Source organism: Cygnus atratus, chromosome 7 (assembly GCF_013377495.2).
Source record: "Cygnus atratus isolate AKBS03 ecotype Queensland, Australia chromosome 7, CAtr_DNAZoo_HiC_assembly, whole genome shotgun sequence".
Classification (NCBI taxonomy): domain Eukaryota; kingdom Metazoa; phylum Chordata; class Aves; order Anseriformes; family Anatidae; genus Cygnus; species Cygnus atratus.
In genome coordinates, this window is record NC_066368.1 from 37497476 (window position 1) to 37525038 (window position 27563).

At 44.6% G+C, this 27563-nt stretch overlaps 1 protein-coding gene across 18 annotated transcripts in view; it reads left to right on the forward strand.

Moving 5' to 3' along the window:
* CAMK2G (calcium/calmodulin dependent protein kinase II gamma) overlaps window positions 1-24705 on the forward strand; it is a 111988-nt gene extending 87283 nt beyond the window's left edge. The window contains exons 14-22 of one of the 18 annotated variants that reach the window (XM_035545268.2): window positions 8601-8669; window positions 10251-10295; window positions 10953-11001; window positions 13012-13125; window positions 14771-14896; window positions 17365-17440; window positions 17971-18065; window positions 18964-19192; window positions 22328-24705. In XM_035545268.2, the coding sequence (XP_035401161.1) occupies window positions 8601-8669; window positions 10251-10295; window positions 10953-11001; window positions 13012-13125; window positions 14771-14896; window positions 17365-17440; window positions 17971-18065; window positions 18964-19192; window positions 22328-22481 (957 nt within the window). In that variant the 3' untranslated portion in view covers window positions 22482-24705. Of the gene's footprint in view, window positions 1-8600; window positions 8670-10250; window positions 10296-10952; window positions 11002-13011; window positions 13126-14770; window positions 14897-17364; window positions 17441-17970; window positions 18066-18963; window positions 19210-21981 lie in introns of all 18 variants that reach the window. The other 17 variants (XM_035545330.2, XM_035545315.2, XM_035545322.2 and 14 more) reach the window with 17 other exon arrangements.
* The last annotated feature ends 2858 nt before the right edge of the window (window positions 24706-27563 follow it).

Here is a 27563-nt window from a genome sequence, read left to right on the forward strand (position 1 = left end):
AGCCAAGTTTGAGTGAGAGCTAGATATCTTTCTTGGGTATTATTCCCAAGAACTTCATGCAAATGTGTGTTAGTGAATATATGATGCAAGGTGCAGGAGGTTGTTGCTGGTTTAGCATAAATGAGAAGTGATACACCAGCCACATGGCGCTGATAAGAGCAGCGTGTTGATATGATGTTAGCTGTAAGAAACAAACACAGGTTTTACTTGTTTCTGTAGGAACTGACTTTAATCCTTTGCTTAAGCGAGTCTGAGATGCTGAAGCAATGGGGATGCATACATTTTACTTGCCTCAGACTGTTTTGGGAAGGGGTGAGGGGGAGGCTAAAATCAGAAGGTGAGGACAGGAAGGAAACATTTTATTCTGATATAAGTGTGCCCACAGTGGGATTATTTTGATGAATCTCTGTATGGATGACCTTCTCCTCTAGCTAATTCCTTGTGTGTCTATTTGAAACATTCCTGGTTTTCATTTTGCTCTGCCGCTTCTATTTAAAGTACTAATTCTGCTAATTGGTAGATATTTCATCAACTTGGCACTTGAGAACTTTTCCGTTATCTTAAATAATGAATGATTTAAACTGCCTTGAATCTTAAATTGTCCCTGCTCATCAAACCTCTGTTGGTAGTGCTGCACTCACTTTCTTCAGGCAGAATTTGGATCCAAGCTGATGGAGTAGAAACAAGAGGAAGGCCCAGGTTTTATACCCAAGGAACATGCTTTTCTGCTTTCAAATCCAGAAAGTGAGGCTAGAAGATACTGGGTGATGAATTGCAGAGCCACCTAACATACCACCTGTCATGTGGCCAGCACTGTAGGTCCCAGGTATATATAATTATATTTTTTAAAGATTCTAAATTTATGAGCAACATTGTGCAGCTGCCATTTTAAAAGTTACTTTACTTAGTTTCATATAAAATCTACTTGCTTCCTTGTTCCCTTTCTGTCTGTAATCTGGATTTGCCATTCCTTGTGAGGTGAGGGAGGGGTTAAGGGATGGGCTGTGGCAGACAACTGGATGAAGATTAAGGATGCTTCATGACCAATGTCCTTTCTCTGACCTTGTCAAGGTCTGGGCTCCCTGTAGTTGGTGTCACAGTCTTGCTGTTGATTTTGTCTCTGGGCAGCACTTCAAACAGTTGTTTTCCTTTTTCTTCTAAAGGGGAATTTCCCTTCCTGCTACTGTGAGAGGATGCATTTGTTTCTAGTTCTAGGAGGGCCTGTCAGTTCCATCTTTGTAATCAGAATATATTAATGCACAAAGTGCTATTTTTAGTTAAGTATATAATAGTAAGTATTTTAAAATTAGATCTTCTCTAAGCTCTTTGTCAGTTTCGTCTTCTTTTTGTGTTTTTTTTCCCTGAGCACTTTGGTTGGAGGATACAAAATGATACTAATCATGTTTTTCAGGCCCAGCGTAATACTCGATATAAATAGGATAAAAAATATTGTGTAGAATACTATGGGATGTAAAAAGGTTTAACATCATTCATTTGCAACGCTCTGCAAATTTTGTTGACTTCTTACCTTGTCTCTCTGCTGCATGCACACAGTTTTCTTGTCCAGTAAAAGCTGGCTAGCACAGCTGAAAGGAGAATGAAGCTGAAAGATTAAAAATTCCAATTTTGGTGTGAGAAAGTTAATGTTGTAATGTTGTAAAACCTTCCCTTCATCTCGTTTAACTTCAAAGAGGCACCAAGTACCATTTGTTCTGCTGTTGTAAGGAATACTGCTGTAAACATACATCTTATGCCTGGTGGGTACTAGCCTGCCTACCATTTGCCCAATAAAAAGCACGTGTGGAAGGCTGGAATGCTCCATAAGCTGGCATTGCTGCCATGAAAGCATGCTTTAGACAGAAGGCACAGTAGCATGGTGAACAAACAGGGAATCCTCAGAAAATTACCTGTGTTGAAATCTGTAAAGGGGTCAAGTAACATCCGTGCAGTGATCAACACAAGTTAATGCTTTGATTTCTGTCTGTGGGCATCTCGTGATCTTTAAGCCACGCTGTTTAAAGGTGGTTATGCTGAAGTGAAATGAGGAGAACCCAGTTGACCTGAACGCCACGTTTTTTGCTGAGTTGTGTTACGCAAGATGCTCAGGGAGCCCTTTAGATCTGTTTAAGTGCTGACATCCAGTAACATATTCTACCCACCTTTGATGCATTCACTCTTTTCACTGTATTGTTGTGATGCCTGGAAACTCCAGCTGAGATCAAGGGTCCGGTGTGCTTAGCACTGTAGCAGTGCCTAAGCAGAAAATCCCTGCCTCTTAGCTTGCAATTTAAATAGGCAAGCTGACAAAGGGCAAGAGAAAAGGAGGATTCAGAAACATGAAATGATTTGCTCAGCATCACACAAAAGGACTAAAGCAGAAGTGGAAATAGGACCCCAAATCTGCTAGTTCAGGCTGCCTCTCACTGGTCTGCTTTACGTTCAACTTTTATTTTTCCTACCTTAAGTCCTGAAATGACTTTGTATAGATAGGAATGATAGTTGCAGCAAGTACAGTATTTTAACTTGCTTACGCTCTGCTTCAAACTGAAGAACTGTATGCAGACAAATGAAATGCAAAAAGCTTTTACAAAAAGATATCCATGTGAAGTGCCTAGAACTGTGACTGGGATGTTGACTGGAATCATTCTACTTCCTATAGCCTCTTCTAGTACACATTGCATTTTCTGTAGGTGCTCAGAGTAGTTTACACTTGTTCTTTCTAGTACTGCAGCTATGCTGAGGAGACAGTGATTCTTCAAGGCATGTTCTGTCATCTGGTGACTTCTGATTATTGTTACCTAAAGTAGATTCTTCTGCAAGCTTAGTTGCAGAGAATCTGCTCTTCTTTATGAAGTGACCACCTGACTTTCACACATCAGGGGATTGAGAGACTGGCTTGCTGTTAGTAATTTCCATGTGTATGTTTTGACTTACTGTGTTTTGATGCTTTAACATTTACTGTGTTCCCGTCCTTTTTGCATTGCCTAGCTAGTTGTTCTTTTCCTTTTGTTATACTAGCCAGTAATGATGTGCTTTCCGAGGTTTCCAGTCTCTCATGTCATGTTAATACACCAACAGTGTTTCAAATTTAAGTTGTACTCTAATTAAATTCTGGTCTGCAGAGGGTTCTCTTTCCACTTGTAACATTATTGTCAGTGTTAATTGGGCCTTTAGTTTCTAAGGAGAAAAATAGGAGGGTGATTTTTTTTTTTCTGTATGGATTGGTTGACTCTCCCTTTTCTCTCGAACTTTCGGTTCTCTCAACGTTTTCTACTCCTCTTCTTGTTTTTTTTATAACTCATCAAAACTTCAAATGATGCTGTCTTCCTTAGAGAGGAGTCTTCCTACAGTATCTGTATAGTCTCCTTCTGCTACAACTTAAAGGATACATTAAAAATAACTCAAGTTTTGGAGCAGTTTCTCAGCTGATGTGGATTTCCTCTATTCCCAGTCAAGGATTCCTCTGAGTTGTTGGTGGTCTGAGCTTTGTATTCATGCGCTGGTGGTTCATCTCGTTTTAGCCCTAACCTAAGGAAAAGCATGTGGAAAAGCTAAATTGTCTTAAAAGAAGATGAAAGGAATCAGAAGATTGTAAAGCAGATAATGGCAAGCCCTATTTTGCCTCTATGAAAAGAAAGATTGGATGAACAGATCAGTGGGCTTCAGAGCCTAGATAGCACCAAAGGAGAAGAGCAGGTGGTAAAAGTACGCAGAGATGATGGGCGGAGGGGTGTGTGTGTGCAGAAGTACCGTTGTCATGCTGAAAACCTTCTGGGTGCAGCATGGACAGGGTGAGACACTGAGAGTGCAGTGAAAGAACAGAGGCATGCATGCCGAGCCTGGTTTACTGGAGAGTAAAGTTTGGTGCAAAGGTGTCCTTGAAGATGACTGAAGGTGTCTTTGAGCAAGAACAAACTCCTGGAAAGATGGGTAGTGCTTGAACATTGCTCCCTTTTTGTTCTTCTCCCAGTATCTGAGAGCGCAAGGTGTTCTGGCTGTGGAGTGCCTTTTTGCCTTCCTTGCCTTTCCTTGGTGTCTGAGCATGGGTGAATCTTGCCTCTTCAGTCAGCCCTAATTTCTGTGCAAGGGAGGCTTTCTGCTTCCTATGCTATGCACAAAAGTCCCCTCTTTTTGTCTTTAGCCCTTGGAGATGCCTCTTCTGCTGTGCCTTCCTCCCCATCCTCTGAGTCTAGTTGCAAAAACAGCCGTGCTTCCTCCAAGTGTGCATGCATGGGGGTGTGCTGCTTACCTCTTCAGTGGGCCTGGGGAAGCTGCACCGTTGTCTGAAGGGGGAAAGCACATACAGATGCCCCCTTGCATCCTCTGTCTTGTGCATATATACATATATACATATATATATATATATATATTCCTCCCTCTTCTCCTCTCCTTTCTTTTATCAGTGTGTGGGGCACCTATGCTCTGACCTCGATGTTTGACTGGATGGGAGCCTGCAGCCCTGCCCTGTCCCCTGGTGTGTAGCAGAGCTGTTTAACAGTGACCTGTCTGCACCTTCTCGTGTGTCTGTGCATTTCTGTTGCTGCTGCGTATACCTGCCCTAGGGGAGCATTATTGGCAGGGGGGCCCTTGCTGGCACACTAATGTGTGAATAGTTGCTGTGCTTTTCTTCTCATCTCCTCTCTTCCCTTCTCTTTCCCTCTCTCAATGGTGTGTCCAGAAAAGGAAGTCGAGCTCCAGTGTGCATTTGATGGTGAGCACCTCCCGTAAGCTGCCTGCGATTCGTGCATCCGCCATTCTCATGCCATGCACGCTCGGCTTGTGCTCATCACCCTACATAGCATGTCTCTGCAGGGGGGCGGTGCGGGGGGCTCATTGTGCACTGAAAGGTCCATGTCCTCACTAAAAGGGCCATGTGATCGTCTGGCCCCCGGCCAGCCACGCAGTTCCCATTTTGTGCAGAAAATCAGCTGCTGGAAACGCAGTTTGACCTTGCCTGCTATCAGGTTGCCTGATCTGAGTGTGAAACAAACAAGGCAGTTGTTCTCCTGGGCTCAGCAGGGCAGGTGTGTGCCTTGCCTGGACATGGGGCTTTGTCATTCTGTTGCAGATGTGCCAAAAAGAGGAGCAGGTGCTTTGCCTGGTGTTGGTACCGTCATCCTTGGTGGGAGCCCTGCAGTGTAGAACAAACTGGGAGTAGCTCCAAATGTGGCAGAGGCTGATGGGGCTCCACTGTTCAGATGAAATGTGTGGGCACAGCACCACCGGGCAGCTCAGAGCTGCCGGTCACCTCTTTTTTTAGCATTCTTACTGAAAAGGTTTGTCAGAGCCTTTATAATCCAAAACTTCCCTTTGTCCTGATCTCATTTGTGTCCCAGCATGACCAAATACCCAGTAACTGCCTCCCCGCCCTATTCATTTCCTTTTTTCATCCATCCAGATGTTTGACTTCCAGAGAATTTGTCAGAAAAGGAGTCAAATCCACTCTCAAGGGAGCAAAGAGAAAATTGGCCAGTGCCATATTGTAAGGAGTCATATACAGCCCATTAGATAATGCCTGTCCCTCTGACCCAAGGTATGAACCGTAACTCAAGTACGAAAATTAGTGATTGCATTTTCTCCTTTAGACAGAAAAAGAACAGGATATTTTTCTCCCTATTGCGGGTAGGAACAAGAGCGTTATAAGTACTGAGAAAGCAGAAGAATTTGTTTCTATGTTACTGTCTGGAAGATATTTCTTGTCTTCTTCCTTCAGTGGCATCATAAAGCTATGTAAACACACAAAGTAATCCCAAAGTACTGCTTGGAAAATCTGATGCAAGGGACTCGCTTTTCACCAGCCTTGCCTTTATGAAACTCGAGGGCAGGAGTTCTTTGTGCCTTTCTAGCCTTGCTTTTCTACCCACTGCCAATTACCTCTGCATGTTGTTTTAAAGCAGTTGGGATATGTAAACCATGTAAGTGTCAGGCTCAGAAAACAGAGAAACAGCAAAGGTAGCTAAATAACCCAAGACAGCCCATGTGTTGGTACTTACTATCTTTTGGTTGGCTAGAATTGGGTGTCCCTAGCGATATGATCACTGGTCTGTTTTCTTTCTCTTGCACCCTCTGTGTTGCTTGTGCACGTCTGTCTGTCTCTTGTCTAGCTCAGGAAGCACTGCCAAGTGCTGTGCCAAAACTAATCGTATTACATAGATCTTAAGAACGGCCTGGCACCTTTTTAGGTGAATCGGCCTCTTTTAACTTGAGCTGTACTGCTGTGAATCATGGCCTGCCCAGTGACTGCGATGTTGGCTGGGAGCAGGAGGGGAAGGAGGGGTAAGGGCTGGCTGTGGCCCCTGGGCTCAGGGATGGGCACGCCAGTCCTTTCCAGCGAAGGGCAATGGGTTAGATGGCCAGAAGACACAAACATCTATGTGTGGGAAACTCAGGACATCAAATACCTTTATCAGAGAAAGAACTATGAAAAATGTTCAGCCTAAGTCCTCTACCTCATGTTTCCTTAGGACTCTGTTGTGGAGTAAAATACTGCGTGAATCTAGACTGGGAAACATGATACTCAGTTTTCTGTCTAATGGATGGGCAGGAGTATGATGAGTGAACTGGGTGTTTAGTGCAGCTCAGAGGGTAGGCTGTGTGTTTTGGGTGTGCGTGGATTTGTGCGTAGTAAGGTGACATCCCACACCTAAAAAGCTGCTGTCAACTTTTTTCCAGAACAGTGGTTTCCTGGGTGTTTTATCCATTTGGCCTAAGTTATAATGCCTTTCAAAAAAAATCAAAAGCATTTTTGCACGCCTTCTTTCATGGTAACTTTATCATCTTATCCCAGTGGACTAAGAAAAAATGAGTTGTGCTCTTCTCACTGGAAGAGGTTTGGAAGATCTCTGCATTAGGATCACTGTTTCTGAAGATGTATGGGAACCTTGTACTGTGTGGATGGGTAGATCCAAACGTTGCCAGAAGCCTGGTTGTGTATGCCACAAAATAGATTGGGATTCATGTTCTCATGTCAACATACTCCTTCCTATTATACCCACAGCAGCCTGTTATCTCTTCTGCGATCAGGTTGGAAATAACATGCAGGAAGCAAAGCTCTTGGAAGGCTAAAGTCTTAGGACAAAGTGAGGATGTGTAGGAAGAGGCAATAAACAATAACTTGTGAAGTTTCTTCTTTCTTAGCTTTGGGGATGAGTGTGTTATATATTCTTTTCTTTTCAATGGACTTTTTAAAGTATTAATTCCTGTTTGTCTCTCCTACTTTCTCTCCTCTCCACCTGTCCCATTTTCCTCTTCTCTTTGCCCTCTCTCCCTCTCCAGAAGGGATAGCTAATCCAAGGCATACTGCTCATGAAGAACTGAAGTATTCGTGGGTGTGTGTGAAGTTTCAGCCTCACAGGATCTGTCTCTGGTTGTCATAACTAAAACTTGGCAGATGTTTTCCAGCTCAGCATTTGACTCCTGTATTCTTTGTGCTGGTTACTGGGTGATGAGGGCCTGATGTTTTGCAGTGTGAGTTTGCTCTCACCAAGAATGGTGGAATCAAGAGCAGCTGCAATGAGGTCACCTTGCTGTGAGCTCAGCTCCAGTCATCCCAATCTATCAACCAAGGAGTCTGAGTGAGGCTCCTGCAGTGCTAATTCTGACGCTGTTGCTGGTGTACAGCAGGAGAGCTGTACACCTGGTGGGGGGAGTTATACAGCAGGGTAAACCGTGGGCCTCTTTCCCCAGCGAATGACTGGATTTGTGGGCTAGGACATACGTACTAGTGGGCTCAGGTTTGTCTTCCTGCAAACAGAGTTTGCTCATTCCTGACTAAACTGACACTTGTGACTCAGTGGGACGTTTCTTTGCAGCAAGCTGGTGACTGCCTCACACTTGTGCTCTGAGAATGCAGGAAATGGGAATTTTATTCTTAACCACAGCTACAAGAAACTGAAGAGAGAAAAGATGGAAAAATTACTGGGCACCGTCCAGAGGACTCGCTGCTTTGGGAACTACACAGACTTTTCCTTGCGGGCGCCCTCCCCTCCCCTTCCCATATTTTGGTCCTGCCAGCTCTGTTCAGGTCACAGCAGGGACATGACACACCGTGCCTCGCTTTTTCTCTGCCTTCTCTAGGGTTGACCATGTGTTCTCCTGCATCAGTAAATTCTCTGGGAGCCTCAGCATCATCACGTATCTATGACTGTTCCTGTGCATTTCGGGACTTTTCAGTAACAAGTCCCATTTGTCCCTTGTTTGAGATTGCACCACGGCTATTGTCTCTCTCTCAATTTTGTAGTCTCCTTCTCTTGGGGCTGTTGCCATCCCTCATTCTTCTTCACCAAATAGTTTTGCTGGTGTTCATTCCAGGATTTTCCTGGAATTTTCCCTTCAGGCTGCTGCCTTTTCCCCTCTGTTTTCCTTCCTTGTAGCTCTAGCAGTCCATGCATATTTGGGTTTTGGTACATCCCTTACAACATCTGTTACCTCTGAGGGAAGGATGATGTCCAGCGACCCGGACAGCACTCCTTCCTCCCTCTTCTTGATCGAGCTGGTGGGGAGGGGTGGGTCTGAGGAAGTGGTTGGGGTTGGAGCAATACTGTCTTTTTCTTGCTGCCTCTGCCCAGCAGGGGAACTAAAACCATGTTTTTCTGTCTCAGCCACAGAGCAACAACAAAACCAGTATAGTAAGCACTGCAAAAGAAACACCCCCAGTGCAGACGTCCATGGTATCTTCCCCAACCGCTATTTTTTTTCCTGTTTGGTTTAATTTTGATTCTGTCCTCACCCCTTCTCTCCTTACCCCCACCCCTGAGTGCTGCTTGTGCTGCTCTGTTTCAGCTTGTGTTTCGGCTTCGTTCTGTCCGTGTCCCTGTGCTGCTGTGGGCCTGGTCACAGCCTCACAGGCTTTGGGGTGGGGGTGCTGAGCACAGCTGTGGTTGGATGTGGGGATCGCAGCTTGCCTGAACTTCCCCTTGTGCCATCCCTGTATAGTTCTGTGTGTCCCATTCAACTGGTCCTGCTGGCTTTGGGGAGGCTGGTTTGGAAGAAGAGAGCGGCCAGCTCCATCCGCTCTCCGACACCCAGGAAGCTGAGGATGGACTTCAGGACGCCACAGAAGAAAGGGTGGACAGAGGGTTTTCAGAGGAGTCCTTAGGTGGCCCGTTTGGCCTGCTCACTTGTGTGCTTGCCCCTCTGCAGCTCGCTGGCTTTTTGAGCTAGCGTTTTCTGTTTGAAGACTGTGTGCAGCTGGCTCCATAGGGTGCCCTGTGCCAAGTACGTGTAGTGGCACAGCTCGGTGTAGGCTGCTTCAGGATGCTTGGAAGATCAGGCAGCAGTGAAATGGGTGACAGAGGTGGGTGGGTGAGCGTACATCACAGCACCATCATGGTCCCTGGTGGCCTCGCTGAGCCACCCTGCCAGAGAGATGGCAGCGGGAGGAGACAGTGCAGGATCCTGAAGTCTTGTCCCGGTAACAAAGGGATGAGTGCAGGAACTAGTTAGCACCCCATGGCCAGGTGGCTGCTCTTTGTGTCACTGGAGAGTTGGATTTGGCATTTTTTGGGGGGCGGAAGGGAGAGAGTTTGTTCTTGTGTTTGTTGCAGAGTGAAGGGTTCTTGGAACACTTCATAATTTTCTGCTCTCCCTTCACTAGCTTTATTCATTATGGATTTGATACTGAAGGAGCCTTTCTGAATTATTTATTATTGTTATTATTAAAATTGGATCCCGCTTTAGAGACCTGTAGAAAAATGAGCCTTTTTTTACAGCCCAGTTCCCTTAGCAACTCCTCAGGAGAGGCATTGAGGTGGTCTGGCTTATCTCCCTTGTAATAAGGAAATTATGAATGTCCCGTTATAAGGGTAAAACACCTGGCAAACTTTCCAAAAGCCTGGGAGACAAAGGCCTCAGCCCAGGATTATCCTTTTCCCCCTTCCAAAGCATTCTCCGGTGAAGATGTTGCTGAGGGGTCATTACTTCATCAACAGCTGTAGAGAGCGGGGGCTGACTATTGTGGTGCTCTCTGGCATTTGTGCCGGCCTGCTTCTCTGGAGGCAAATTGGGGATAGGGGCAGTTGCAGGGATCCTGGGGGCTTTGTCTCCTTGTAACTGTAGCTTTTAGTAGTCTCTCTCTTCAGGAAACCTTCTGTGCAGGAAGTGTGTGGGTGCGCACGCAAGCACACGTGTGCTGTTTGGAGTTTGTGGTTTGATTTTTATGTTAGTTACCTTTTCTCCACTTGCTGGGGAGTGAAAGCAAATGAGGGAATGCTTTGTTACTGTAGTTTAATGATTCTTCCATCCTTTCCTAGGAGCCTCAAACAACTGTTGTCCATAATGCTACAGATGGCATAAAGGTAAGGGATGGGAGTGTTGCCAGAGAAACCTCCGCTTCTCTCATCATTCTCATCTGTGTGTCTGAGTTTAGTTTCTGCCTTTGTGGTGTTTGGTTTGTAGCATGTTCCTGAACACTGCGGGCAGCATAGTGGGAGGGCTGTGTTGTATGGATCTAGATCCCTAGAAGAGGCTGAGTATGGACAGCAGTTCGAGTATCTCTTTTCTACAGTGATGTGTAATCACCACTTTTATGTGGGGTGGATGACAAGGTACAGGTGCTCGTGCACTTATTTCTTCTGGAAATGGAGAACTTGTTCCTTTGAGAAAGGTTAGAAGCCTTTCCTTAGCTTCTTGTGGCTATTCTTCTTCCAAAAAGAAGCAAATCCCATTTGATCTCCGATTTGATTTGACAGTTTGGTTACTTTCTCTCTTGTAAGAGCGCTGTGTGGATGGCTTGAACTGCTTGTACATGCAGAAGTTTAGCAGCGACGCAATTAAGTTCTGCCAATATTTGGCCTGCTTTCATCCAAATCTTCATTTGTGTCCTCCTGTCCCAGCCACCCTTGCCCATGTGTTTGTGCTTTCCCTACCTTCCTTCACAAAAAAAATAAAAAATCAAACTGCATACTAACACTCCTGACTGCTGATGCCTGGTAATGCTCTGTTCTGCCATGCAGGGTTCCACAGAGAGCTGTAACACCACTACTGAAGATGAGGATCTGAAAGGTAGGTGTTTTGCCTGTAACTTCTAATACATTTAGAGTGCAGGCAGGGGTTCCTGAAGATTTGATAACTGCTCTGATCTAGCCTCCCAGATTTCTGTGTGTGACTCAGTTCATAAATTTGCCATGACACTGTCATTCCTGTCACAGTGGGATGATATGCTGGGGAACCAGCTGACTTGGCCTTTGCAGTATATAAACCCTGTTTGTCCTGAGCTAATTTTTGTCTCAGAGTTGGAACTCTTTCCTTGCAAGTATCTGTTCATCTCCAGTCCATTTCTAGACATGGAAAAAGCTTTACTAGTCCCTCAAGGTTTGGAAGCTGGCTGTGTTTTTTGTGGTTCTCTGCAGGTTACAGGGAGCTGAAACCTCTCTGTTGTTGCTCACTTGCAAAAGAAGCAGTCTCCCTTCTTGCCTCTTTCTGGGAATCTCTTCAGTGATGTGCACACACCTTTCTCTCCCCTGCCCCTCCCCTTTGGGTCTATTTTTGTTTCAAAGACAGATGATTCTCAGCTTGTTGTCCGTCACTGGAAATGATTTCTCATGTCCCTGACAGAGAAGTTGGTAGAGGGAGAGGCTAAGAAGAGAAGAGATTTTGTGCCTGTCAGTGACCACATCGTAAATATTCTGTGCTTGTAAAACTCTCTAGGTGAAGGAGCTCTGAGTCCCATGTCTGCTCATGTTGTTCAAGCAGCTGTCCTCTTCCTGACCCCCTAAAGAAGGAAGAGAAGAAAGAAATTTTCTTGAAGCAGGAAATTTTTCCTGAACAGGTCCAGGATGGGTGAATGCAGTTGGCATTCAGAGGCAAATGTGATAATAGTTTACATTTTGAGGCAGAGGTATTCTCATTCTCCCTGCAGTCAATCAGATACATAGCCAGGGAAAAATCAATGCTGGCTCTGTGGTGTAGCAGCAATGTCACCTCAGTCAGCTGGGCTAGTTCCTAGTGCTTTTCCTGCGGCTTATCAGAAGCTGCTGGCTCCTCTTATATGGAGCTGCAAGGAGCAGAAATTCTCTACAGTACTGGTTGTTTTAGATTAGACCTGACCTTATTACAGCATAGTATTCCAGCTCTCACCTTTTTGCCAAAGAGTAATCTGTGATTTAAGAGGGAAAGGAACTGGATGACTTCTGTAGTGTGGTAGTGAAACTGATTTATCTCTTCTCTGCTGGCTATCTGTCCAGAATAGATACTTGTCAAGAACCTTGTCTTCTTTGGCAGCTTTTGTTCAGGAGAGGTCCCAGCCTTGAACCAGTTGAGCCAATGGGTGTCCTGCAAGTCAAGAATACGAATGCTGTGAAGAGAGGAAGGCTAGGACGGGGACAGATGGTAGGGGAAGGAGGGCAGCTGGCCAGGACTAAATCTGTGCAGAATTATATAGGGCTGCACTGTTGCAGATCAGAACTGAGATTTCCTCAGAGGTTAAAATATTTTATGATTTTAATAGAAGGGATCATTTGAAAACTTGTTGAGCTCGCACAGTACTGGTTTGTGCTATGGCCAGCTCTATCTGGTAATTTTAGTGCTTTGCTTTATAACTATTTCTTTTCCACTCCTGGCCCTCCTGGTTTTAAGTAAAGCAAGCACTTAGCCAAGATTAAATAGACCAAGGGTTTGGGGATATTGGAGTTCTCAGTGTTCTGGTTAGCCATGACGCTGGGGAAAAAGGAAGAGCTTGTGCAGCTCTGCTTCTGACCTCTTGTTTTCAAATAGGCATGGGTTATGCAGATTTATTCTGTGTTGTAGGAGACATCTTAATACATCAGTGACAGTTGCCTCAGGGCTATGTTGTTTCCAGCGTGGTGGGGCTGAAGGTAGCAGCCCCCCGTGTCATTATAAATTGCACAGCAGATCTATGTTGTTGAGCTGTCTACTTGGCTTTGCCCTGGAGGATACTTCTGCATGTTTTGTGCCCAGCAATGTGGTTTCTTTACTGTTCTCCTATTTCCATTCTCTTTTTTTATTTACTGATCTTGCGTGTTTTGTTTGTGTTTTAATTCCCTGCCATGCTAGCTCCCCCTCTCTCCACCGGGGACGGCAGCTCAGTGCTTGAAGGACGGAGGCACAGTGAGAGCAAAACACAGACTGAGTCCATGCAGTCCCAGCTTTCTCTCTGTTTCTCAGCCAGTAAGTCCAGGGGTGGAGTGCTTCACGGCATCTTTTTCCAACTCGTCCCTCTACCTTTCCCATTTCTCCTTCTCCAAGATTTTTCCTTTCCTCAACTTCCTTCCAAAATGTTGATTATTTTTTTTCATTTCTAGTACTCCAGAATAAAAAGAAATCAAAAGAACCTTCCTGCAAAATACCCTCCTTCGCACACTGAAAACTTCCAAACTTTTCCTTCCCCTTTTGAAAAGACAGAATCTCATCCAGATTAGTTTCATTCCTTTGCTTTTATCTGGGTGAGGTGTGGATGACTTAGCAGAGATGTTGCCTCTTAGGGTTTCCCTGGGGAAGTTGCTGCATCTCTTTAGGTTCCCTTCCTGTAAATGGGAGTCAGTTGTGCAGTTCTGCAATGGAGGGGGGTCTGTGAGGCTGAATTCAGTCTCACTTGGCAAGAACTTAGGAGCTCCCTGGACGTGGATGGTGCTTGGGAAGTACAGAACAAATAAAAAGCAGTTGTTAGTGAGGATGCTTTGGAGGGAGGCTGTCACTGCTGCAAGACCCTCCAGCATTTCTGAATCCCCCATCAGGTGCGCCTAGTGAAAATCCTTGAATAATGTTGGCTCTGAGAAGCATCTTTCTCTCTGTTGTGCTTGACTTTGCATGTCTGTCGTGCTCATTTGCTGGTACCGTGGTTAGTCTGTCAGCTGTGGTGCCTTGATCCCTCCTGAACCAGCAGTCTCCATAGAGGAGTCTGTGGCTGAACAACAATGAAAAGGGGTGTGAAAAGGCTAGCAGGTCGGAGAAGATTTAGGTGGGGTCTCAGCCTTCCCCCTACACACATACCTTACTAGTTGTCTGTACTAGTTGTTCTGTTCAACACTGCAACAGAATGATCCTTAACATGAGTTGGGAACATCTGAAGTATTTGATTCTACTCAGGTCAGTCTAGTGGGAAGAGAGGAGCAGGCATGCCCTCTTCTGTCTCTTCCTGTAGTCTTGTCCTGGTTTCCTGCGCACAGTGCCAGTGTCTCATGATGCAGCAGAGCCTCTTTGTTAATAATTTTGAAGTAGTTCTAAGAATGTTAAACTGCTGGTTTGTGAGGCATAATGGGAAAGGTGTTTAGCCTAGCCAGAATGGAAGGGAAATGGTCTCTTCTCAAGTCCTTTTTGCTATGAAGTGTCCATCACTGCTTTCTTATTACCTTGTTCCTCTTGTTCGTAGCGAGGCCCTGCTTGGTGCCCGGAGGAGTGCCAGCTCGCTGCTCAGTGAGCAGTGGGGGGGCAGCATTCTCCTTCCCCGCTCCTCTCCGAGTTGAGGTGTGCAGTGGTTTGGATGCCCTGTTTCCTTTTCCCTTCTTTCCCATCTTGTACTTGCCCTTGTGCTGCTCTGTCACCACCCTGGCCAGTGTTAGCTCGCCAGCTAATGGAGCACTCACTCCGAGGGATCACAGCTCGGAGCACTGTGCTCCGAGGGATCTCCTGGAGCAGCGCCCAGCCCGGCTGATGTGACAGGCAGCAGAGTGGGCACAGCTTGTTGGGACGTGGGTGTCTCTGTGCCAACAGGGGTTGGGGCTTGCGTGTGTTTGTATTTCTGTGTTGGTTTTTATTTTGCTTTCTGGTTTACGTTTGTTTGTTTATTATTTTAATGCTTACGTTTGTTTTGCAGCTACACAGTCCTGTGAAGAGAAGCTTCTTGCCTGGGACAGCCCAGGGCAGACATTGGAGTTAGAGCGTGCTCGGTCGGAGCCTTTGCTAACTCCAGTAGTTCCCTTTGTACTTAACAGTGCACCGTGTAAGTTAGCAGCTGGGTAGCAGTAGCCGAGTAGTGGAACTAATGCTAGCTCCCCTTCTCTCCTCCACCTCTGTGCCCTCACCTTCTTGCCGGGCCGGGAGGGGACGGCGAGCCCTGGGAGCTCACCATGGCCGGCACCTGGCGGGCCTCAGGCCGCCCCCAGGCGGCGCTCCCGGCCTCCACGCCCGGGCGGAGCCGGCTGCGGGGAGCGGCGGAGGCCGCCGGGAGGAGCCCCGGGGCCGGGGGAAGTGGGGGTGGCCGGGGCCGGGCCGGGTTGTACGGCCTGGGCGGGCCTCGGCTCCCCTGGGGGCGCTGCTGTCCCCTCAGCGCGCGCAGGCAGCCCGCTTGCAGGTCCTGCTGCGGCGGCCATAGCCAGCCGCTGGGGAGCTGTCCTCAGCCTGCGAGGCTGCTCCGCAAAGGCAGGAGAACGGCCGGAGTCAGGCGTTCGTGTCTGTGCTGGTGTTTGTGTGCCTGCCTCGCTGCAGTGTGCTAGGAGGCCCTGGGGATTCATCACAGCTGGTGTGAATGCCTTCCCGCCTGGAATCCGGGGACACTGCCCACTGGAAAAAGTGGGTCGCCTTCTGTGTGTCACTTCGGGCTCAGGGCACGTAGGAAAAGCAAGAAGGCAAGTGCAGTGTGATGGAAGGGACTTGGCGTTGAAGGGTTAGGGTCAGCGCTGCTATGTGGTGACATTTGGGAAATGGGTGCAGATCTTCTTGAGGCAAGCCAGCACATGGTGGCTGTGGTCTGCAGATTTGTCACTTGTCCCAAGTGGAGCCTTTCCCATGGATCACATTTTACAGGCCTGGCACACGTTTGGGAGGGGCGTCCAATGTGCAGCCATGCTTCATGGGGAAGCCGTTCCAGGTGACTTGTTTGTAAAGACGTTTTTCATAATAGGCGTAGCCCACTATGTCCTTTTAATCCATTCCTTCTATATGTCACTTAGTATGTAGAAATTTATACAGGCTGAGTGGTAGAACTGACTCCCTTACCATTGTGAGCCAGTTGTTCCCTAACCAAGATGTTCCTGTGGCTAAATGGGTAGTATAATCCTCTTAATAGCTTTCCAGAGTGGGTTCAGGCATCTTTCTGAGCCACTGCGATTATCATCTTGTTGCTCTTCAGCTGTACTTCCCAGTGCTGGGATGATATGCACATGTGGATGAAAGTTTAAGGTGAAGGGGAGTTCAGACTAACATCTTCTGGCATCTAGAGTGGAATTCAGCTTTTCTGACTTGGACATCTAAAGATGGTAGGTTGCGTTTCAGGACTGTGCTCCTAATGATAGGCATCTGAGATACCTCAGGTGAGGCTTGCAGAGGTGCTTACTTCTTTCAGGGCCTAAAGGAGAAGACCAGTGACTAGTTCCATTTCAGACACCTACACTTTAGATGCCTAAGGGCAGATGAATTACAGTTCTGGTGGTAGGGATTGGAAATTATTTGGTAATGATGGTGGTGAAGATAATGATAGAGCACCTCCTAAATCCTTGTATGATGTGTACAATATACTACCTCAGGGGAAACTGGGGAAGGCTGAAGAGCTGTTGGGTGTGCATACAGTCATAGAACTCAAGTTGTGTTACTTAACAGAGCTGAGCCAAACTCTGTCAGTGTTAAGGAGACTAGATATCAGTAGGGGTGATGGAAGGCCTCAAAGGGGATGGGGCCTGGGCAATCAGCTGTGGCAAACCAAGAGAAGAAAGTGCAGGGGTGCTGGCCAGAGCAAGGTCAAATCAGCAGCAGACAGCTAGCCACCTGTCTTTGCTCATCCTGAAGTCCAGTGTGCTGGGACTGGGTTAATGGCAGTGCTGATAAGGGCTCTGCCATAGGGCTCTGCCTGAGGGACAGTGCATACTAGTGTATACCTAGGCCCTGTTCGTCCAACCCATCCATCCTGCTGCGGTTGTCTTTCTAGCTTGTGGAAGTCATCCCTACATGTCCCAGATGCTTGTTTGCAGCATTCATAATAGCTGAGGTATCGGTGATGGTGACAGGCAAGTTGTTGGGAGATTTTTTCCAATTTGCTTGGTTTGTGTGGTAGCCATTTGCCCATGGCTACTGTGGTGAAGGGTTTCTACAAGTTAAGCTGCTAGACAAATGCTTCATATTGGCAGGTTCACTGACATTCATTGGTCAGAATCCCTGGAAGCACCTAGAGCTGTCATTCAGGAGACACCTCTGGTGCATGAGACAGGCCTTTCTAGAAGAAAAAAAAAATGAATATGATATCTTTATTTCATTTCTCCCTGCATTATGGGATCACCATTCCCCTACCATACCACTGCCCCCCTACTCTCATACGGATGGCTGTCATTACTGCGTATCTCCAAAATGCAGGGAGCAGCATCCTATGAGATCTACACTAATGGTGCTCTGCAAATTGCTTGTAGGAAGCACCCACTAGCCCCATATTTCTATCAAAGTCTTATGTGCAGTTAAATTGCTCTTTCTTATTGTTTGCAGTGCGTAAGCAGGAGATCGTTAAGATAACAGAGCAGCTGATAGAAGCCATCAACAATGGAGACTTTGAGGCTTATACGTAAGTACTGTTGGTTAGTGCATAGATGCCTTCTGACAGGTCACCAATCAGTTTATGTACAAGTTTATGTTGTGGTTCCTGGGTATGAGTAGGAGTTGTACAATTGGGTATGGTAAATACTGGTGTGCTTTTTAGCCTCTCTCATTTGTTGTCAGGGATATAGTAGAGCTGTTTAAATGAACTTCAGGTAGAAGTAAGGTATCAAACAGCAACGGGAGTGGCAAAAGGAAAATGCCCTGGCTTTCTAAGCTGTGTGTACGTGTTTGTGGGGAGGGGGAGAGAGAGCAAGATGAGCATAAAGAATAAAAGGTTGTATACCAGAAACACAGAGGCTTGTTTTACATGAAATGCCAACTGTCACCAACCCTGTGGTGTTGCAGTAGTACCCCATGCTCCAAGAACTTACTCCTCAGACTAGTGAAATGGCTAGGTGGACACAGTGCAAGTCACGTGCCATACCAATACTTCATTGTGTAAGTAGCCTTTGGGCTTAGATGCAGGCTGTAAGGCTGCGTTGCTTTTCTTTGCAGAAAAATCTGTGATCCTGGTTTGACCTCATTTGAACCTGAAGCACTGGGGAACCTGGTTGAAGGAATGGATTTCCATAAGTTTTACTTTGAGAACTGTGAGTGGGTAGATTTGGTAACACCATCAGCTTTTTCTCTAATCTTCATTTATTTCACATTTTGGGGAAAAATTGCTCTTGTTTTTACTGGCTATCATAGCCAGCAAGGACTTGGTTGTACGTGGATTGTGATGCATTTATAAGAGACAGCGTTCTTTCTCTCAAAAGCCTTTTTCAGCAACAAGTTCAGTTCTAACTCTCAGATCCCTTCACTGTACACATATGATTTGCCTGATGCAAGCATTTTGTAAGTGTCGATAACAGGAGCTTTAAAAGTTTGAGGCACCGGATTTCCTACTGATATGGAAATGGAAAAAATGAACACATTTGTGTGGAAACAACCTGTATGTTTGGGATAGATGTACTGAATTGTCAGATGTGAAGTTTATTATGCACAAACTGCTGACATGTGTGAACTTGGAGTCCTTAGTATAGGCCACTACTAGTGCTCTAACTATGCAGAGACTTTGTCTCTCTAAAAAGCCTGTTCTGGAGTAAGTTTTACACTTCTCTGAGACCTGTTTGTATTTAATGCAGGCCTGGCGTACAGATCTCCTGACTGTTGACTCTTGCAACATTTCTGATAATTAAAACATTTTTTCCTATAACTGAGGAAATGGCAGTACTGATGTTGATAGAGTAGCAAGTGTCTTTTGCAGAAGTGAGAGCAAAGGAACCAGGCTGTTCTAGGCAATAATACGGGCTAAGTTTTGAAAGACAGGTGATAGGGAAAAGAATTGGACAGGCTTGGATTTTGCCTGGAAAATTACAGGAGCAATTTTTGTTGTATCCCAGAATCAAGCTGGAGGTGAGTAGACTACAAAAATTGGAGGATGCGGTGGGAGCTGTTCTTCTCTTAGTGGTAAAACGAAGCTGACAGTTTTATGTGTTCTGCCAGTACTGTCGAAGAACAGCAAGCCGATACACACCACCATCCTGAACCCCCACGTCCATGTCATCGGTGAAGATGCTGCCTGCATCGCATACATCCGCCTGACACAGTACATCGACGGCCAAGGCCGGCCCCGCACCACGCAGTCTGAAGAGACTCGCGTCTGGCACCGCCGAGATGGCAAGTGGCTGAACGTCCACTACCACTGCTCTGGAGCCCCTGCAGCACCTCTCCAGTGAGGATCATATGTGGGTATGGACTACCTGGGAAAGAATATATCATACACATCAAAGGCTGCTGTATGTGGGAATTCAGTGACATACTCCCAGACTATTTAAGGGCGTTTAGCTGTGAGAGAACCATTTTTAGTTGTCTGCAGGCTAAAAATTTCCACTGGTCTGTGGAAGCCTTGTCCTCTGGTCTCTGGAGGATTATCTGCCACTCCTGACAAACCAAAGCCGTGTGCCAGATGGTTGCTGCCGAGCATAGATACCCTTGTACCTGTAGTACTTGCTCCTGTATATTCAGCTTTGTGCTCAGACAGAGCATACAGAGCAGAGAGTATCTCACGGTGTGCACGTGCACAGGCTTGCTGTTTCCCAGCTGTCAGGGATCTACCTTTCTTGTACTTCACTACAGAAAGGATTCTTGTTTGGTTGATGTAGTGTTGCCAGACAAAGCTGGTAAAATCTTGAGCTTTGACAAAAGCGAAGAGGTCAGTTAGCAGGTGCTGAATAATGCCTAGATCTAACAGACCTCTTCTGGCAATGCCAACAGCACAGGTGATTAAACTACCAGCAAGGGCAGATACTGTCAGACTGAGGAGTGAATCCAGCCTTAAGCACAAGCTATAAATGTTGGTATACAAGGAGAAAAAGGCAAGCATGGGAGGAAAAACTTGGAGTGAAAGATTCTTTTCATATAATGTACTACTAAACCGTGGTGAAATTACTTAATTTTTTAGGCTATTTTAATACCTTGTCTATGAATCAGGGAATGGACAGAGCAGGTAGGTAGTTTGGAGAATCTGAATGACATGTTGGTGATTTCAGAGAACTTTTTAATGAGAATGTCATACTCTAAAGAGTATGTTATAAAATCTGTAGAGAGCAATTTCTATGCCATAAGAATAAAGATCTATTTTTATAGAATTTACTACCAATTTGCTGATGAGCAGAAGCTATTTAGCTTACAATGTTGAAAAACTCAGAGGAAAAGAAATCTAAACAAATAATAATATCAGAGATTTTAAAACATTCCCCAATTAGCTTGGCACAATTCAGCATGGGAGGAAACTTCATTTATAAAATTTGACTTGAAGCAATAATTGTTTCTTGCTGTTAAAGGAGAGCAGTATGGTTCCACTTACTTTTTGAAATATGCTTTTTAGGCATTTTGGTGTCTTTATTACTTTACTCTTATTTAGATGTACAAAATCTTTCTGCTTCCTTTCATTGTATGCTGAAGTATATGACACATTCATTTTAAAGATCTAAGTTTCCTAATCTTAAAACATTTTACTCACAATTTTCTATTTAAAACCAAAAGAAAAGAAAAAACACACACTCTACACCTGGGAGGCAAGCTTTTTAAAATGTATTCATTTGAGAATGAGCCACTTGAGTATAGTTACTGCACCGTGTGTACTACTAAGAACTAAGCCAAGAGCAGTTAGCATTCATTTGGATTGTGAGGGATTGAGCCCTAGTGAAGGCAATGGAAAGGAATGTGAACTACCACAAGCAAATTGCAGAGGTCACAAATGGAATTTGGAATGCAGAAGTCAGTCAGGATGCCCTAAAAGCAGGGGAGCTTTCAAGAGAGCTGGACAATCAGCTGATTTTTTTCAGCAGGGAGTAAGGCAATGAGAAGGATGCCTTTGGAGGGAAACAAAAAATAACTTATTTTCATTGTTCTTCATCACGGAAGTGTTGAGGGAGACTTATGTCCTAGACATAATCTACTGTGAAGTCTTAAAAAAGATACAGAACAAATTATGACTGGTATGGCTCAGTGGCTATGCCTAGAAGTTCTCAGGAAGCTTAGGAGTGAAGTGTCTTAGCTGCTACAGAAGAGTTATGTTTCCTTGACTCAGCTGCTGAAACGTTGCACCTCTTCCAAAAGCATGTGCTGAAGAGCTTTTGAAAACTACAGAATAGGATCCATTTCCAAACCACAAAATGTTGGTTAAAACAGTATTTAAAAAATAAAATCAAGTTTAAGTATTTGCATGCATTTCTGGGTTCTGAAGGAAGTGTAACCACATGCAGTTATGAGTGGCGTCAGCCCCTATTGAACCACATGGAATCATTTGTGAGCTCTGTTGGCCCATGTGCATTGAAGGTTAAGGATGAAGAAGGAATGAGGTGAATAATGATGCTTAAATAGAAGTCAGTGGTTTGCTCTCACCTGGAAGGCAGAGTTCAGTTTTGGGTAAGTCACCGTGAAAAGATGCAACAGCTATAAAAGAAATTTGAGGATAATCAGAGGACTTCTGTGCAAGGAGAGAATAGTAACCAAGAAGGGAGAGAACTAATAAGAGAGTTGGGAAAAAAAAAAAAAAAAGCAAACTAAGAAATTGTATAAAAATGCTGAAGACTTTAAAATAGTAGTTATAGATCTTTCTATTCAAGGCAAAAGCCAATTGGCAGTGAGGTGGAAATTGTTCCTTAGGGCCAGACTCTTTGATCACCCCTTTGGGAAAACTTCTTCAACTTCTGGCACATGTCGCTATTAGATAGTGGACCCAGATATGCTCCAATCAAGCAAGTAATTTGTTTTAGCAAGTAGCTCGTTTTTGTTGGCACACTCAGCCACCTGGAAGGGAGTGTGTTCCTCGTGTCTTCAGGGCTCTGCTAATGAGTTCCAGTCTGATTTAGGAAGGCTTTTTCCCTGCACCAAATAATTACTCCATAGAAAAACTTGTTTTATTAATGGAGCTAACATTTGGCTTTATTTCCTTTCATCTTCTGTCCTCTTCTCCCCTCTTCTATCTGGGTGGACGCTACCTCTTCATGACTGCAGCAACTTGTGGAGATACTCAGCTGGAGGGCAATATCTTCTTAGCACGCAGCTCTGGAGTGCCTGAGTGACAGCAACGGTCATGTCTGTTTTGACATTAAAAAAAAAAAAAATACAAATTACAAACAGGCAGCAGCCAAATGCACGAAACCCTGCATGCATCTGATGCTCCAGGCGCTGCCTTTCTGTTGTTTTCCATGGATCCATCGTGTCTGTTTCTGCTGTACGAAGGTGTTTTTAAATCTAAAAAAAAAAAAAAAGACATGTTGTTTGTACAAAATAATAAAAAAAAACAAACAGGAGTAATGCTAAATAAATGACAGATTATCCAACATGCCCCCTCCCCCAGGGCTAAGAAAATGGCAGCAGCTGGAACATCTTTCAGAAATGAAGTGAGGGGGAAAGCAAAAGTGAAGGAGAGAGAGAGAGGGAGAGCAAAAGAAGGAGGTGGCTTGAGCAGCGGATGGCTGAACTGTGCTCTGCAAAGCCATGGTGGAAGTTAACATCGCGTACAGGCTGTGCTGTGACTTCAGTCAGTGAGCGGTGACGAGGAGACCCCAGAGGAGCCAGTGTGAAGACTGGGGCGCAAGAGTGAGGAGGCGCTTCTCTTCCTATTGCCCAGCAGACTGACTTCAGCCTGAGTTTCTTCTTAGATTTCTGCACAGCAAGAACGTTATGGAAAGCTGGTTGCTCAGCTGCTGGATCCCAAAACAGACTTATTTTTTTAAAGAAAAAACAAAATGGGATGTTGATTTAAAACTAATGGTGTAAGTAAGGATTTAAAAAAGTGGGTTTAAGTGAATATAACTTAAATAGAAGCTTGCTCTTCAAAGATACAGGTTTTAGAAACAGCCACTACCTGGCCAAACATGGATGTTTGAAGCCAGTTTATTTAATTAAAAAAAAAAAAAAAAAGAAAAAGCGCTAAAAACAGCATTAAGAGCAAAGATTTTAGAGGAAGAGGGTACATGTATGGGATTTTTTTTTTCTTTCTAGTAGCATAGTTGGGATCCACAGTGCTGCAGAACACGTGTTCCGTAGGAAGCAGACAAGAAACTTAGTGTTATGTTCTTCATGAAGACTTGCACATACACTCCTATATGAGGCATAAATAGCGTGTGTTTTTTATACTGAAATATATGCACCATAGAATTAAAGGGGTTACCTGGCCTCCTGTTTGATTTGTTTGATCTCTGATGAAAAAAGCAGTGGGAGCCAGCAGCCCCAGCCAGGTGCTCGTCCCCACCACTAACCCATCTGATGTTTCTAAGTGTCATGTTTCCTAGTGTTTATTTGGGTAATTTTTCTATTTTTTACAGTGATGTTGTAACACAGAAAACTATCAGATCAGAATCTCAAACCGTAGCTGTAGGACTCCAGGCCACCTCCTGGTGTTGCCTCTGGGTGTTAGAGGATACCTCATGAAGCAGAGGGGAAAGGGAATTAGCACATGTGATCTGATGTTTGTCCTTTGGGCCAATTCATCTTCCTTTCTTTTCTTTGCTGGAAAGGGAGTCCATTTCCTTTATTCATTAGTTGGGGAATATGGAATTGTTTTGTTAACCTTACCAAGAACTGATCCTAGCCCCAAGCAGAAAACTGCCTTTCTGGTTGACCCTTTCAGTAACAGGGTTTGTCTTGACCAAGGGGAAGGACAGAGTTACTCATTCCTTATAGCATCTGGGATGGGCTTTTACCTGAATTTCTGTCTACCCCCTAATTAATTTTTTGGATCTTTCAAGGCAATTAATGTGATTGTGTTGACAGCATACAAAATGTGAGGCAACCTTTTTACAGACTACGAAACGTAAGAAAGCTAATTTGAAATTTTAATCCTTATTTAACAGAATGCAGAAAGTAAAAGCTGTTGCACAAAGTGTGGCTGTCTGCCGTGGATAGCTGTCTGCTCCCTTTGTCAGAGAGGTGCTGTCCCACACCAGGATTAGATCAGCTAACCCATGAGGAAGGAAAAGACCATCTATATGCCCCAGGTTTGTCGGAGTAAATACTCTTTTATTCCTCCCTCCACCATCCTAGGGAGGACTTGTGGGGCTTGAACCCATAGGGGGCAAACACTAAATGCTATTACTTCAAAACATTTTAAAGACAGCACTAAGCCAGAGTGAAGTGGAAAAACTAGAAGCCTTGATATTTTATTCAGTTGTTGTTGTTTTTTAAGCCACAAAGAGAGAGCAAACAGGAGATTACAATTATGCCATTTAAAAAAGATAAATACAAAACATTATGCATGCCTTCTTTAGGTCTGATCTTCCTTGTCTCTTTACCTGATGATGATTAATATGTAAAAAGAAAACCCTCTGTATTAAGTACCTGCATCTTTCAGAGAAAATTTAAAAGGAAAAGAACTGTTAGTTTCTTTGGTTTTGCACAGTCTTGGAGACAAACTCTTTGTTTGTTTTTGTTTTGTTTCCTTTTTAAGTTAATGAGAACCTTAGCTTTGTATGGCCATTATCAAACACAGCTGTACACCTTTAGCATTCTTAATGTTCTCTTATGGGGCTAATATAAGCATCTATATAATATATATTATAAATATCACATTTTAAACAGGAAATGGAAGGCATTTGATGCAGAATTTTTGCATGATATAGAAATAAAGTTAGCTAGTGTTTGTTTGTTTGGTCTGAATGTTGGTAGAACCTTCATAGCTTTGTTACAATGAAACCTTGAACTGAAGATATTTAATAAAATAACATTTAAACAGTGCACAGTTTTGAGTGTCACACTTTTCATTTAAACCATGGGACGATGTGTAATTGGCACTTCTGGGCCAAAAATCATTCCACAAAGCTATTTTATATTTCAGTATATCATGTGATTAAAAAGAGCCACGTTTTAAAAAAGAAAAAGGTAAGTGGTATCATTAATGGAATGGAGAAAAATATTGGCCTTAATAAAAAACAAAGGGATAGCAGAACTTGTGAAAATGGTTGGTTCTGTTCCTGGTGGTCTAGCCTAGCTATGGTGTTACCTCCTTGCTTGGTGTCTGTTTTCTTTACCAGTATTTCAGCTTTTTTGTGGAAGAAACTGTCTTGCTTTTAGGTTTGCCTGATGTAAATATGCTGAACTCAAGCTGTTGGGCAGCCACTAGGTCTGCTAGCTGGCGTGTTTATTTCATGTTCTAGATGGGCTGGGGATGCTCCTGCAGAGGCACAGATGCGTCTGGCGATGCGTGCAGAGCTGCCTGCTCTAGCAGCATGATGGCTTTGCAAACCAGAAGGCCGTGGTTTGGCTGTGTTTCACCTGTTGGCAGGCTTTCTTTTCTTTCCTCTCGTGCATTCTGCTTTCACTTCCAGTCTCATACCTTTCAGGTCGCTCACAAAAGGGCGGCTGCTATCTGCCAAGAGCTACCCTGTAGCTGTCAGTGGCATGCAGGCCCATGCCACAACAGCCCCTTCCTGCTTCCCAGCCTGTGGTGTGGTTGTGCCACTCCCTGGCCTGCGCTTGGGCCTGGCCCCGCTGGCTGAGCCCAGTGGGCAGGGGTGGCTTGGCCTGTCATGGGAGGAGAGCTTGGTGTGCTTTGTCCCTGCGGCTCCCTAGTAAGTAGGTGTCAGTTGGTGCTGCTTGAGGAGGCGATTGCTTTTCCTGCCTGATGAAACAGCAGGAAAATTGTCCGTAGTTTAAAGGGAGAAAGTAAGGGTTTTACAGCCTGCTTCAGTTGATCTGTTCATGGCCAGCAGATAGCTCCTGCTATTGCAGCAGCAAAGAGAGCTGCTGCTACCACTGCTGGCATTCAAGGCAGCATCATTCAGCTGGTAAGCTCTCTGCTGAAGCAGCTAACCATACCTTAATGGTCTTGGAAGAAATGTGGCAGTACGATCCAGTATTCATGAGGAAAAGATGCCCATAAAGTTAGTGCTAGTCATCTGTGTTCGTAGTAGCTCTTTTAACCAGCGCATTTAACCAGAATCATTTAAATGCTGCTACTGAAAGTACAATAGGCAGGCTAATTCTTATGTCAAGAATATTTATGAACTATATATATGGGGCCTTTCAGAGGGTTCATGTGTGTGTTTGTGAGATTTAAGTACGTTAATTGAAAAAATATGATGTTGGTTAAAGTTGCTATTTATGTGCCTTCACCACTCACAATTGCTCCGTTAGTCTGTCTTGGACAGGAGCTCTGAGAAATGTGTAAATTTGATAAATTTTCTCTAGAAAGGTCTCTTGTGTTGTTTTCTTTTGTCTTCACTGGCAGCAGGGATTGGGAATGGCATTGATCTGCAGCTCAATAGCTCTAATATTAGATCTGAAGCTGCAACTTTTTCACAGACTTACTTTCCAGTATGCCTGTCTAGTTACAATTTGCTCATTCTGTTGGATGGCATTTGCCGTCTTCCTACATAAGAGAAGTGGCTGAATGTGGTCTCCCAAGTTCGCCTCTCTCTCCCAGTATATGCACGTGCATGCTGGTACACATGGGCTGATTATACTCTGGGAGACTGGATTAATGGTAGCTTTTATTTGTGCCCAGATCTGATTTCCCTTTAAACCAGGACTGGTCTGCTGTCACTTGATGGGTTAGCAGAACAAATTTTGGCAGGATGTTTCAATGCTGTAGTATGTACGAGAGCTGGGGAGAAGCATGAACAGCATTAGATCTCAAGTGTTCATATCCTTTCCATTTTATTATGAAAACTATTACCTTTTTCCTTATGTACAACTAATAATGTAGACAAATGGATGGAGTATTTGACTAGCGATCAGAAGGCATGATCTGTTTCTGGTTTGTGTTACAGTTCTGCAGGGTGACTGCAGACAACCCACTTGTGTGCTATGTGCTTCACTCTTTCCCTTTGTACATGCTGATAACAAGGCTGACCTCTTTAGAAACTAATGAAACAGACTGATGAAGAGTGATGCACAGCAGCTGGGTGGTATTGCTGCTACACATCACAGACTGTTTTTTTTCTTTTTTTCCCTGAGAATTGGAAAGGTTTAGGGCTGCAGAGTAATGCACCTGGAATGCTTGTTTATTTGGGGTTGAAATGGATTTATTTTAGAGCTGGGAAAGGTGGTCATTGGGGGCACTTAAAGTGGCTTGAGTGGAGGATTATGAATCTTCCCCTTGAGACCCTGAGTGCCTGAGAACTCCTCACCTGCAGGAATGCCTTGCCTGCCTGCCTGCTGGTTAGGAACAGGAATTTACTGGCGTGTAGTATCACAAAAAATTATAAGGAAGCAATTTCCTCTATGCTTAAGAAGCCTTAGATAGAAAACAGAAAGACACGTGCTTGTGTTTTTTATGGCAACCTGACCACAGTGGAAGGATGCAAAAAATTAAGTCAAAATACAATCTCAATCTGAAACATCCTTGTGCTGTGGAGGGGTAATTTAAAGCACAGTGGTCTAGGGGAAGAGGAGAAAGGTTGCTTCCCCTTATCTGTGTCAATTTACATGATTTTATTCATCAGAATTAGCCATAAATGGTTGGGCAGGGTGACTTTTATTCACAGAAATAATCCACCCGAACACTGTATGTTGACAGAGTTGGGACTTGGCCAGTTCTTGTTGGGATGAAATACTCTCTCGTCACGACCTATTTCTACTTCATGTTTCTGTGG